The sequence below is a fragment of the Eumetopias jubatus genome, unplaced genomic scaffold (genome assembly GCF_037043125.1).
Source record: "Eumetopias jubatus isolate StellerSeaLion01/CBP00866 unplaced genomic scaffold, mEumJub1_p1.0 scaffold_4, whole genome shotgun sequence".
Classification (NCBI taxonomy): Eukaryota; Metazoa; Chordata; class Mammalia; order Carnivora; family Otariidae; genus Eumetopias; species Eumetopias jubatus.
The window spans coordinates 133078673-133093307 of record NW_028274810.1 but is presented as its reverse complement, the minus strand read 5'-3'; the positions used below and the strand labels follow the sequence as shown (position 1 = coordinate 133093307).

Sequence of the window (14635 nt, the reverse complement as noted above, 5' to 3'; positions counted from 1 at the left end):
ACCCTTATCCACGCCTGGGCAGTATTGTAATTGCTTTCAAAATTGGAGGACAGCGTCCTACAATATTGACATTTAAAGCAACCTTTTTTTTTAAGGTTTGACCACCATTTTTAATATATATAAGAAAATAATGAGGTTCTATGTTACATAGAAAAGTTTCCTAAGATCTTTGTATGGCTTTGCCCCAGCTACAAAATCAATATTGAGACAATGGGGCAAAAAGATGTCATCTTAAAAGTGGAACACCACTGAATAATGGTATTGATAACAGACATTTTTCTTAAGGAAACCCTATGTACTTCCCAAGTCATTGCTAATATAGCCTACAAAATTAAAAGTTACTACACCAGAAGAGAAGCTTAATACCATATAATGGTGCCCATGTTGCTATCAGCCAGTCAACAAATAAATATGCATGAAACATCTACACTGTGCTAGTAGTTGTCGAGAATATATTTGCAAAATGGAAAATTAACATTAGCTTAGATTATAGTCTTATGTACGCCATTCTTTCATATTCCACGGAAGTTACCTGTCCCCATGCCCCTGCCATTAAAGGGAGCAGGCAGGATTCCAAGGCAGACAGTAGAAAATATTCAAGGTAGTTTAAAAGCCGAACACACTCTCACACATATAGACCCACAAATGCCCAGGAAAAAAAGAAACTATCAGTAAATACTTGGCAAAGAGTATCAGAAGAAACAAACCTCCTCAGCTATCAAGCTAAGAGAGACCATTAAAAAAAAAAAAAAGGAAAAAGACTGTTCTGGAAACAACTAAGCAATTGTATTGAGACTTAGTTTTTAAAATCTGCCAACATGAAGCCGCCGCCTCTGCTGCGACCAAGATGGCCGGGAGACTCGCCACCTTCCTCAAGGATGCCTGGGCCAAGGAGCCGGTGCTGGTTGCGTCCTTCACCATCGGGGGCCTCGCTCTAATTCTGCCCACCCTCAGCCCCTTCACCAAATACGCCACCATGATCAACCAGGCCACGCCCTACAACTATCCAGTGCCCCTCCGAGATGATGGGAACATGCCCGACGTGCCCAGCCACCCCCAAGACCCCCAGGGCCCAAGCTTGGAGTGGCTGAAGAACTTGTGAGCACCCCCGGTGACATGAGGAGGCCCCTCCCCTGTGCCAATAAAATGCGAAAAGCGACCCCCCAAAAAATAAAATAAAATAAAATAAAATCTGCCAACATGAAATAACAGTGCCTTATATAAGAATATAATACAAAAATGGCTAATATAAAAATTAGAAGATCTTGGAAATGAAATAAGTGCAAGCCACATTAATCATAACTAAGATAAGGGTCTTATGAATTATTTAAGTGAAGGGGACTCAGGATTGGTAGAAGTCATATACAATTATTGTTTATAATATAAAACATTGTTCCAAAATTTAGAAGTAGGGCAAAAGAGGGTTGTGTGCTCTTTTAATGCATGCTGGAGCACTATCTAAGAGGCACACCCAAAGATTATCTATCTGTGTAAAGGTGACTTTTATTGATTCAATTAACAATTAAAGAATAGACTCTATGAAATCATCTGTTAAATTGTTGATTTGTCTAGTAGAGAAACAAGTATTGTCTGTCTAGTAGAAAAGGTAACTTCAGAGGTGATGGTTTATTGTAGGATATTAGCCAGTTCTGAACCCAACCTTGCAGTCTTATTTCAGCATTTTTTCTTCATTACCCATAAATTTTCAGCATCTCAAATGATTTCTGAATCAGTTTAACCATTGTTAAACTGTTTAATGGTTAAATTGTTAACCATTGTGATTGTTTCCTCATTGAGTTAGATAAAATTTTGACATGTGTATATTCTATATCTCAGTGGGAGTGTTGGTGTTTAACTGTTTGAAAATTATACTTTCATTATTTAGTAAGTTGTATATAGTGGGTTTAATGCAAGATATGGTGTCCAGTTATGTTTATCTGACCATTCGGTTGTCTTCCCACAGACAAAACTTCGAAGACACTTAGAAATGTGGTTGTAATACTTGCCTTGGCTGTAATCCTAATATTGATTGAGGCCCAACCTTTTTTACCATGATGAGAAGACATTTAAGTAACCCCTCATTAAGAAAGTTGTTTTGGAGTAAGATGTAAATCTTACTTTTGTTTTAACATGTTCTTCATTATTTGGTTATTAGAAGGATTACAACCTCATGTCAAAGTATAAATAAATAAGGTTTTATACTTTATTGTATTGTACATATATGAGTGTTTAAGCTTATTTAAAATTACTTTAAAAACTAAATATAGTTTAAAAATATAAAGATATAGTTTAAAAATATAAAGAAGACCTATTTGATCTAGCAAAATATATTTTATTTGACAATTAACTCAAAGTCATGTTTTTTAGAAAATGATTCAATGCTTTTCATAATTATGGACATTTATAAATGTATACATTTGAACAAATGTGTACATTTGAGATGGTATTTATTTTTTTAAAGGTAGGATATGTGTGCCAATATTAGGTTCCTGTAGTAATACAAAAATAGTTACAAATAGCCTTTGAAACATAAAATGTATTGATATAAAAATTTCCTAGGCAAAAATATATTTTCTTTAATGTTGAATATTTTTATATATTAATATATAATTATTATATAATATATAATTATATATAAATTATAATATTCCATTTTCTATATAATATATAATATACAATTATTATATATTCTATATTAATTATAAATTATATATTAATATATAATTTATATATTATATATTGTTTATATATTATATAATTTATATATTATATAGAAAATATTATAATATACAATACATGTTAATATTCAAATATTTTTCTTAGCATAAGGGGAGTATTTAAAAGTAAATATATACTCTAAAATTATTTCTTAATAATTAATATTTTGATTAAAATGATAATAGCAGATAAATATATTTTGTTTCAAATTTTCCACTTTAAATATTCAACAAATGGGGACAAATGTACAATATACTTAATGCTAATTAGCAAATTCTGCCCCCTTTGATATTATATTTGGCTTTGCTATTTAAAAGAAATTAATATAAAAACTAATAATAAAATAAAATAAATTAATATATGAGAAATAAAATCTTGAAACCACCACTGATACTGAATTAAAAATATCCTCATTAAATGAAAATCTATCCTCCTTAACATTGTTTGCTTTCTGAAATACAGGGAAGAAAGGGTGGCTGGGTTGCTCAGTCTGTTAAGTCTCTGGATTTCAGCTCAGGTCAATATCTCAGAGTCATGGGATCAAGTCCCATGTCGGGTTCTGTGCTGCTCAGGGCAGAGTCTGCTTTTCCTTCTCTCTCTGCCCCTCTTCGTCTTCCTCTCTTTCTCTCTCTAAAATAAGTAGTCTTTTAAAAAAATAAAATAAAGTAAAATAAAATAAAACACAAGGAAGAATAAATCATCTCAGTATGTATAAGAATAAGATATTCCACCTATGAAATAATATCTGAAAAACTGACTTATCTATTTCTCACTGCTTTTTAGGCAATGTTGATAAATCAAAAGTAAGATTATAAAACAAACATTGTAATTTAAACTGAGAGTTTTCCTGTGATTTTCTTTCTGTGTCAGGTCTCTGAAACTGAATTTTTAGTTCATTTGGACTACATTTTTATTTCAAATAAAGCATATATTTCAATTTCTTTAGTTAGTGTTATACGATTTCTATGAAACATACAAAATATGTATTTTTACAAAGAATAGGAATTCTTCTATTTGGAAACGCGCCAGACTTAGAGTGCATTCATTTGCATATTAGCCCAAATCTGCTAACTAGCGGTGAGATTTATACTGGGATTCAATCTCTTTATACATACAGTAAAACTTCCAACACAAAATTATTATGGCAAATTATATTGAGCAATGATTTATCCACCAAAATTCTTTATTCAGTACTTTCAAAGGCTTTCTTAGATGAAAAAATTTCAAAACAGGTATTTGGTAAAGAATCAACATAAGGAGCATACACAAAACCAAAATGTGCATGCTTTTGGAAAGATATTCAGATTCACTTTATTTCAAAATGCTCATCTAAATTGTGATTTAAAAAGATAAACTACTCGGAATTAAGGGAAACAAGTAAGTAAACCTGATACAAAGAAAGCATGCCTCTCAATTAATAACACAGAATTCTAAGCATTTTAGACTTCTCTAGAATTTTCAGGGTGGAGATGATGATAGTAATAGTAATAAAGTATAATAATAATAATAAGTTGTATGAAATTTGGCATTCTCTAGGCATAAAACTTAGCAAGGCATTTTTTTAAAAGATTATTTATTTATTTATTTATTTATTATTTAAGGAGGTAGAGGGACAGAGGCAAAGAGAAAGAATCTCAAGCAGACTCTATGCTGAGCACAGAGCCGGTCATGGGGCTCAGTCCCACAACGCTAAGATCATGACCTGAGTCGAAATCAAAAGTCCAATACTTAACCAGCTGAGCCACTCAGGTGACCCGCTTTGAAAGGCATCTATTCCTGGTATCACCGTCTTGCTAAGCATAAGCACAATGAGCCTTTTAGCAGCTTCTAAATATGGTATAATGTAAAGATCCCAGTTTATGGGTGGGGAGGTCAATCCCAGTTTCCATTCAGGTATTCAAAAAATATGTGTATAGTGTCTCCTCTGTGCCAAGGTCTAAATGCAGATTTATCTGTCATACTTTATCTATGCTTGGAGCTCTGGTGTAGTTGAGAAGGCAGATGTTAAATAAATAGGCATCTAATTATATATTGTGATATTACATAAATAAAAGTATAGTGTTTAATCCTGAGATTATAAGGGCCGATAATAGTTTCAGATTGAATGGATAAAAAAAAGTCCTGGATAAGAGATGCTTTGTTGAGATTTGTAGAAAGAGAAAAAGCCAGCCATACATATAATCTAAAGAGTCTTGCTTATAGAGCTAACTCATATGGGAATGTCCAGGTGCAAGAAAGTTTGGTGCTTTAAAGCCATGGTTCCCAACCAGGGGAAATATTGCCCACCAGGGGACATTCAGCAACAAATGGCTGTAGACATTTTTGGTTGTCACAACTGAGGGTGTGTGTGTGTGTGTGTGTGTGTGTGTGTGTGTGTTACTGATGTTGTGTAGCGGGTAGGGGTTAGGAATGCTAACCTAAACATCTTCCAAGCACAGGACAACCCACCATAAGGGGCTACACGTGAGAAATCCTGCTTTAAAAGAATTAAAAGAAATGTAATAGGCCCCAAGTTGCAGTGCAAAAAGATAAAAAAAAAAATTGAATTTCTTCCTATAAAGGACTGCATATTATCATTAGGTTTTAAGTAAGATAATAATATTTCATTTACATTTGAAAATCATAATTCTGTGAAACACTGGGCGAATGGAAAAGGGTCTTTTTGTTTTCTACAGAAGGAACATATGAGTATAATCATAAGAGGAGGATGTAAATTATAATGAACATGAACCCATTCAGGTAAACAAACCAAGCTAATATTTTCTTTTGCCTGCATAGAAAAAAAAAAATCAACCTGCATATTGCCTCTTGGTTATAAAACATTTTCTGAGAATTAGAAGCACACACACACCCACACATTCTGAGTAACTTGTGGATAACAGAATAGCATTAGAAAGGAGCAAATACAGGAATGCCAGTAAGCAAGCTATCACAATACTCAAGGAGAAGTATAAATGATAAAATTTGGTCTAGGGTGGAGGCAATAAAAAATGGAATGAACTGGTTGTGCTTAAGATAAACAGTGGAGGTAAAACATGACTGAATGATAGGTTGGATGTGTAGCATAAGGAAGAAGACCTGGTCAGGAACACTTCCCAAGTTTTTGCTTTCAGCACCTATGCAGAGCAGGGGCTGGTAATCAAGATGGAAAGGATGCCTTAAGAAAGAGCTTTACAGTAAATTCCATATCTTCCAAACACTCTAATTCCTCTGTAATTCAACAACATTTTAATTTAACTTAGAATCATTCTAATAGGGCTCCTGGGTGGCTCAGTTGGTTGGGCGACTGCCTTCGCCTTAGGTCATGATTCTGGAGTCCCAGGATCGAGTCCCGCATGGGGCTCCCTGCTCAGCGGGGAGTCTGCTTCTCCCTTTGACCCTCCCTCCTCTCATGTGCTCTCTCTCTCTCTCTCATTCTCTCTCTCAAATAAATAAATAAAAACTTTAAAAAAAAGAATCATTCTAATAATACTTTTGTGTATTTTATTGTATTGAACAAAGATTAGATTTATCTTACAGCTACAAAACAGAAAACAATGACTGTATATTTTAGCAGCCCTGTACAAGTAGAAAACATTTGTGCATCAGTGGAAAACTATGCAATATTTACTTACGAGGGTACATTCTTCCATTTTATCTGACTCCTATTCTATGGAAGCTGTTTTTCAACTCTGCAAGTTGTAGAAAACTAATAGTCCTTTCTAGTAGATGTTCCATTGACTTTCCCGTTTTGCCTTCATTTGCATATTCATTTCAGTATTCTTGTTCTATAAGTGTATCTGTTCTTTGAAGGATTCTCTTTTTAACTGGTTATAAAATCTACCTGGTTTTCTCATTGACTAATAGGTAAAATAAATTCTTTAATATGTGTTCAGTTTGGTATTTCTATGAAAGTTGTAATTTCACCTTTTTTTTCAAAGTTATCTTTCTGTGTGTTTAATTTATTACATTTTAATTTGGCAAGATATGTATTTTGCCAGTTTAGTTCCAGTATTTGTCATCACATTCTTAAATTTCTCACATTTGGTCATCTCTGAACCTATACCCGAACTATATTTACCTAATATATTATTAGAATATTTACATATAAAAATGCTTACATGTTTTTTCTTTTAACTTAGAAAGAGGAGAGATAATTAGAAAAAGGAGAACCACTGTAAATGTCTTTTACTGAAATGGATCTTAATCCAAGCCTAATGTCCCTACAACTTGTTGATAAAGAATAACTGCCGTTAGTTTCCTAGAGACTGGCAATGAAAATCAACTACAATTTACTAACACATCCAATTTCAGAACCAAAGTGCATGAGCAATAACCTTCCATTATAACACACAAAAAATGATTTTAAACTAGTTCTGCAATGTGTAAATCAAACAAATCGATATTTGGAGCAATTACTTTTAACTTATAAATAAGTCACCAAATAAAAATTCCATCTTGCCCAAGGAATGCTTTATATTTTCATGTTGCCTTTGATGTGTGCTACTCAGAGACAAAATGCTTTGCAAAACATGGGATGTAGTCAGAAAACAGTGTCTTGAAGTCCTGCAGTCTGAAGTAAAACAAATAAGCCAAAAAGAAAAAAGAAAGAAAAAAAGGCAAATCTCAGAAGATTACTTCTCCCTTCTTCCCTCAGGCCTTTTCCAGGCAGTCAGCTCTTTCATCCAGGAATAGATTCAAATTTCGTCTCCATAGATAAATGCCAAGCTTGCACAATGTTTCTTGACTTCAAAAATAGATGTTTCTCTTCAATAAGTTGTCAAACTATTTTAGGAGATTTTCTCTTTATTTGGCACAACTGGTAGGAATTTATCACTAAAGGTAAACTAGAATGATTTTCTAGATGCTAGTGGAAAGAGAAGCACAATTAAATAGTTTTCAGAGAATAATTAAGGTGTAAGTGGGAAAAATCAATTTATATGACATATCTAGGAATTACAGAGGGTTGTACAAATTGAAACATTAACATATGAAAGAAAAATTTATGAGAATAAAGAACATTCAAGGAGCAGAGACAGATCCAAGCTTTTAAGTCTTCAAGTTTATTCTTCTGGGGGAATCTCACTTTAATGGGAAAAAAAAAAAAGAAAAATTACAAAAAGGAAAATTACTAAGGTCCCTTCTGGGTTTTTTGAGAGGCTTGAGCAAATGCAGGGCTATGAAGCTTAAGTTTCATTAGAATAAATTCATCTCTATTGAAGAAGAAAAATTATTTTTAAAGTACTGTCTAATTATTCATTTATTACAAAAACATTTAAAACATTAATGCCCTTTACAGGGTAGTTTCTGGGGGATACAATGAAGAATGAGAAAAGAGAAGTGCACATTCCCTTACAGTGTATAGTCTGGCAGGTCAAAAAACTCATTGATTAAATAACCAAATGGCTACTTTGGTAAAGGAAGTAAGATATAAATTTATGAAAGAAGGTATATTTGAAAAATTTAGCATAAACAAAACAACCCATAGTCTCACCACACAGAGGTAACCTATGCTACTATTTTGAAATAATTTTTCCTATTTTATTTTGCCCATTCACAAATAAGTATCTTCAGTATTCTTACAACTGTACTGTGTATTCAGGTTTATATCTTTTTATTTTATTTACATTACTGTAGCCAAAAAGTACTTATTAATATATTTTAAATATCTAATTATAGTTCATAGTAACAAAGTGTGTTTAAACATCCCCTTATTACTGGAGAATTTTTGTTTTTTTACTTTTGCTCTTATAAATATTACCATAACAAACATCTTGGAATTCATAGTCGAAAGGCTCCTTAGAGTCCTACATGTGGCATTACTTGTGCAAAATATGATATCTTTAGATAGTTTATACATATTGCGAAGTTACTTCCAAGAAAGATTTTACCAATTTAAACTTACAGGAATTTTGAATTAAGACCATTTCAATTTCACACAGCCCTCATTAGCATTGCTTGTTATGATTTACAAACAATCATAACTTGATAGTCAAAAATATTATTAAAGTTTTGCTTTATCTAACATTTATTTAATTAATGTTGATGGTGAATCACTTCTTACGATTGTTAGCTTTTTATATTTCTTCAATGATTTCTTCATTTGAATCCTTAATCATTTGGTTGTTTGGGAGGGCAGTTAGTGTTTCCCCTTATTATTTTTATGATGTGCTTTTGTTTGAAAAAAAGATAATTAAGTGGATCCTCTCATCATTAAGTCATGTTAACTTGGTACATATTTTTTTCCTGAACATTAGTGCCACATGTTGAAGTGCAGAAGAACTATGACTGAATATTAAAATGAGACAATTATAATAAATGGGGAAATTCCTGTGAGTCTATAAGTCTCATAAACTTGGTGATTCTATTCAGAAAATATTTATTAGGCACACCCACACAAGAATAAAACAGTTGCTAAACCTCATAATTTCACAAAGGATGTGATACTGAGATGAATTTTTAGAGAGAATATGCGTTAGGAGAAAGAGGAACAGACACTTCAGAGAGATGGAACAGCATTTAGACAGGCACAGAGAGACAAAAGCGAGGATACAAGTGCTAAGAAATTAAAATAGCCGCATAGTGACAAAAGAACAAAGAACTTAGGAAAGTTGATCCATGAAAGTGGAGAGATGAACAGGGGTCAGTCGAATGACAAAAGTTTTTCCTTTCTTAAAGATTTATTATTTATTTTAGAGTGTGTGTATGCAAGTGGGGGGATGGGCAGAGGGAGAAAGAGAATCTCAAGCAGACTCCCCGCTAAGCAGGGAACCCAACATAAGGCTCAATCCCAGGACCCTGAGATCATGACCTGAGCCAAAATGAAGAGTCTTATCGGACTGAGCCTCTTAACAGACTGAGCCACCCAGGTGCCCCTGAATGACAAAAGTTTTTAAGAAAAATAATCACCTGTTCAAATTTCTGCCATAAGAGAGATTAACTTTCAAGCATCTAAGGAGAGCGTTAACAAAAGAAAAAAATGAGAATAGTCATATTACTAAAATGCTCCATACTTCACCTCTGAGAAGGGCTTGAATAGAAGTGGAAATGAAGGGAAGCACATTTGAAAGAGACAGTTGAGGAAACAGGTTGAGTGAGATGAGGCAAGGAGGAGACACGTGACCTTTAGAGATGAGAGTATAATTTAACCAGTTGAGGGTTCTGAGGAAAATACATTTGAAGGGACACAATGCGTTTCATGTTGATCCTGTTGATTATCAGGTGCCTGCAATCATAGATAATAATGTCCGGTAAGTAGTGATTTTTGGAAAATTGGCATTTGGTAATTGACTTTTGAACTATTAATTATAGTTGAGAAAGTTTGCGGAAATTTAAATTATGTGAACTAAATGGGAGGCTTCTCACAGGCTGATCTGTCCTGTCTTATACTGGTAATAATTTGAGGCTCTCTCTCCCCCCACTTCAGGCTATCACGCCCTGCACTCAGCTGCTCAGGGTGTCTTAGTGGGCACGTTGCCAAGCCTTCCTAATTGCTCATTCTAGTTTCAGCTTTGCCCCCTTTCTGACCATTCTCCACTGTTGCCAAGAGACTTTTCTAACACATACAATCAAGTTTCACCACCATACAGTTTCTTATACTCTTTAGAAAACTACTGGGAGTACAACACTCATTTCTTTTTTTTTTAATTTTTTATTGTTATGTTAATCACCATATATTACATAATTTGTTTTGGTGTACTGTTCCATGATTCATTGTTTGTGCATAACACCCAGTGCTCCATGCAGAATGTGCCCTCCTCAATACCCATCACCAGGCTAACCCATCCCCCCAGCCCCTCCCCTCTAGAACCCTCAGTTTGTTTTTCAGAGTCCATCATCTCTCCTGGTTCGTCGCCCCCTCTGACTTACTCCCCTTCATTCTTCCCTTCCTGCTATCTTCTTCTTTTTCTTTTTTCTTAAAATATGTTGCATTATTTGTTTCAGAAGTACAGATCTGTGATTTAACAGTCTTACACAATTCACAGTGCTCACCGTAGCACATACCTTCCCCAATGTCCATCACCCAGCTGGGTGACAACACTCATTTCTTACTCTAAACTCCACCATACTTAGGAATATGTCCTGATGCCATATCCAGTGTCCATTCTTTTAAGCTAAAATATTAATTTATGGTCATATTCTATTTTAGTTACTGGCTTTTCTTTCTCCTCTACCCAACTATTATATTCTAGAGAAAATATTTTTATTGACCCTGGCACTTAAGTATCCCGAGCACTTAGCTCTGTACTTAACATTTGGAGGGTGATCAAAATATCTTTAATAAATGAATTCTGTTTCCTCTGAGAGAATACACTATTTTTGAAGAAGGCTTAGGATGGGAATCTATGAGTACAGCGTATCAGTCAGGATCCAGTCAGGAACACACAAACCACACTAGGTGTTTCAACAGAAGGAACATATAGAGCATCAGTTAAACAGATGTTGAAGGCAGATAAAATGAAACACTGAATCATCATGCAGGAAAGCAGCTCACATCCACCAAGCTGGAGAAACAAAGAGAAGAATCTGGGTCTATCAGAGCCCAGAAGCTCACTGAAGCAATCCCAAAGATCTTGAAATCAGAGGTCAGAGGAGGACGCATCATTCAGCTGGTTCTGGCACATCTGAGAAAGCACAATGAGGTTGCTTTGGGAAGTGCCGAAAGACTCGGAAGAATTGAGAAAAGTGCAACTGCTAAAGAGAAAGTCCATACTGGAGCTTCACTGCCAAGAAAAGCAAGAAAACAGAAGATGCAAGCACCCTTTCCTCTTCTCTGTCTCTCCATTTGGTCTCTAGTACCCTTATCTGTGGAACCGAGTAGAAAGCCAGCTGACAAGGGATAAATTGAGTTTGCATAACCCCAGCCCAAGCACCCAAAACAGAGTCTAGATCTTTTATATACTCAAAATAGATCAATAAATTTGGAGCTTAGATGATAGCTTAATAACCAGCATATGCATAAACCAACTTGGCCTTAAAAATTTACTTTAGGATCCTGATAAGCGGGGAAAATAAAAAGAAGAGAAAAAAAAAGAAAGAAAAGAAAAGTCTGCCTGTTCAGAGAAGAAATAAGAAAAGATGACTTACCAATGTCCTAAAACATTCAGGACAGATTTTGCTTATGCCCAGCTGTAATGATGTAATTTATAAAATAAAAATGAGTTTGCTGAATTCATGGATGCCACCTGGATGGTGTACCAGGTTTGATGACTGATCAGGGGTACACTATTAAGAAGAGGTGTTCAATAAACTTTATGCTGTCTTCACACTATGGCTTTACCTAACATTTGTTTACCTCAACTTTCCTTGCAGGAACAGCAGTGTTAAATATGAGTCTGCAGCTCAGAGGATAGGCCAGGGTTGGTGGGGATAGAATTTGTGGACTCTAACATTTACTTGAAACCATGAGGATAAAATCTTCCAAGGGAACTGTGTAGAAAAAGTTAAAGTATCCAAGATTGTACTTAAGAAGCAATAATATTTAAAGTTTATGGCAGGGGATGGGGAGAGCAAAGAAGAGATTAGAAAACACTAAAAGATGTAATTTAGGAAAGATGGATCCTGCTATCATATTGCTGCTTTAATTTGCATTTTTATTAAAATCCAATTGGATGTTTTCTCATATTTAGTGATCATTTGTTTTTTTTTTTTCATTGTTTGAGAATTGTCTACTTATTTCTATTAAGTTTTATTTTGGAGCTTTCATGATGTTTAGACATTTCTATGAACCTTTAAATATAAAGTTATATTGTCAGATAGTAGAAGATCTTTAAAGACATCATTATAACTACTCCTCTGAAACAGCCTTGAATTTTAGTCGCAGTTTAAGAAAATTGTGCCAAATATACAAAGAGTTTTAGAAAACCCCAAAATTATGGATATGCAGCTGAAGCTGTGCCAATATTCTCTTCTCTTCTTCCCTCTCCTCTATTATTTTGTTTTGTTTTGTTTTGTTTTTTTCTGTAGGCAGAATCCAACCATAGTTGTTAAGGGTGAGGAGTAGATGTTTCTCAAGCAGAGTTCTTGGATTTCAGTCTTGTTTTGACTAACAAGCAGAGGGTCCTGAGTGAATTACGTACTTTCTCTGTGATTCTTTTTCTCTTCTGTAAAATGAGGATGAAAATATCCATTACTAAGTAAGGTGATTGTGAATGTTAATTGAATTGATGCATGAAAATAATCAATGCCTGTACACAAGAAAACACCTAATAAATAACAGATTTTACATTTATTCATCTCTATCCTCCTTTTGACTAGCATAATTTGGCATATATTATTAGATTCTCTCTCTCTCTCTCTCTCTCTCTCTCTGTCTCTGGCACATACTGTTAAAATCTCTGTCTCTGTCCCTCTCTCTCTCTCTCAATATGTGTATGTACATGTATAAAACCCACATTTTACAAATAACTAAACTAAGGTCTAAAGATATTGATATCTTGACCCCAAAAAGCAGCGAATGGGCATTCACTGACAGTCATAGCTATTAGGCTACATTCATTAATCTTTTTCAAAGTTAATTATCTATCGATCACTACATCAGAATGAGATGTAGTGCTTATTAAATAAGATTACTGAGCTCCATTCTGTTTTACTGAACAATTATGGGGATTAATCCCAGAAATTGCATGTCAAACTACTACTTCAAATGCTTCATAGGCATACTAAGTTAATTGAATAGAATAAAATGTGACCCAAAATTTACAAGAAAGGGACACATGAAGGAAGAGAACTTCTAGTGATGATGTGTGTAAAACACATACAATTATGGAAAATTTCAGATCTTTTCTGGTAACTAAACCTTGGAAAAATTCTTTTTGATCCAGAAAGGCAAGGAATATTTTTAATTGGACGTGTTTCTTTGTATCAGAAGACCATTATGTTGGCTCTTAAAAACTATTAAAAACGAAGTAATAATTTGGATGGCAAAATTCAAGCTATTTTCATTAAGTCATTGGACACATACTTGCTGGTTTAGTTGTTAGGGATCCGGGAGTGGGGGGAAGAAATAAAAGACAAAAAATTTTCCTGTCTTTTTGCCGTAGTTACATTTTATCTTTATAATAACTGACCTCACATCAATGAGACTGAAATGAGATAATGTCTGTAAAATGTTTTATAAACTGTAAAATACAATGGGCTAATAAATGGTTATTATGGTTGTCATTATGTTACTTTTATGAATACAGTAGTACTTCTTTTTTTTAAAGATTTTATTTATTCATTTGTCAGAGACAGAGCACAAGCAAGGGGAGGGGCAGGGAGAGGGAGAAGCAGGCTTCCCGCTGAGCAAGGAGCCGGATGTAGGATTTGATCTCAGGACCCTGGAATTATGACCTGAGCTGAAGGCAGACGTATAACTGACTGAGCCACCTGGGTGTTGCTAGTGTAGTACTTCTACATTACTTCCCCATCTTATACATGCCTTTAATAATCAACAAATTACAGGTAACTTATCATATTTCAAAGACTACATGAGGAATTAAAGCAAATAAGATAAACATGATGAAATTCATGCCCTCAAGTCGTTCATGGTCAATTAAAGCATTTCAAAGACTAATAGTGTAACTATAATCCCAGAGGGATTAGACATAGTGCATGTGGAGCAGGGAGAAGGAGGATTTTAAATCTTCTTGAGGGTGGTTAGGGAAGGTGAAAAAGACCTCATAATGTGAATGCAACTGAAAGGGATATGAGAGCAGAAGAGCAGTAGCAAAGAGAAGAACCACAGGCATCTAAGACCATGGCATATTCCTAAGGCCAGTAGCTCTGTTGGGCTAGATGTCCTGCTATTTGTGGGAAAGTCAAAGATAAGCCTGGGTAGCCCAGTAGAAAACAGATTCATTTATTCCCCCATTCATACATTAATCAATCCATGTTTGAATAGCTTTATATACTAGGCTAAGACAGTATAATTAATACAGAGATGAAATACAGGGTA

At 34.4% G+C, this 14635-nt stretch overlaps 2 protein-coding genes across 5 annotated transcripts in view; one reads left to right on the top strand and one right to left on the bottom strand.

Annotated features, from left to right (window-relative positions):
- Window positions 1-14635, bottom strand: part of CSMD3 (CUB and Sushi multiple domains 3) — a 1163243-nt gene that overhangs the window by 1084375 nt on the left and 64233 nt on the right. The gene's annotated exons all lie outside the window — the stretch shown is intronic.
- Window positions 829-1108, top strand: LOC114223537 (NADH dehydrogenase [ubiquinone] 1 alpha subcomplex subunit 3). Its single transcript, XM_028122524.2, has one exon. The coding sequence runs from the start codon at window positions 848-850 to the stop codon at window positions 1100-1102; it is 255 nt and encodes an 84-aa protein (XP_027978325.1). The 5' UTR covers window positions 829-847; the 3' UTR covers window positions 1103-1108.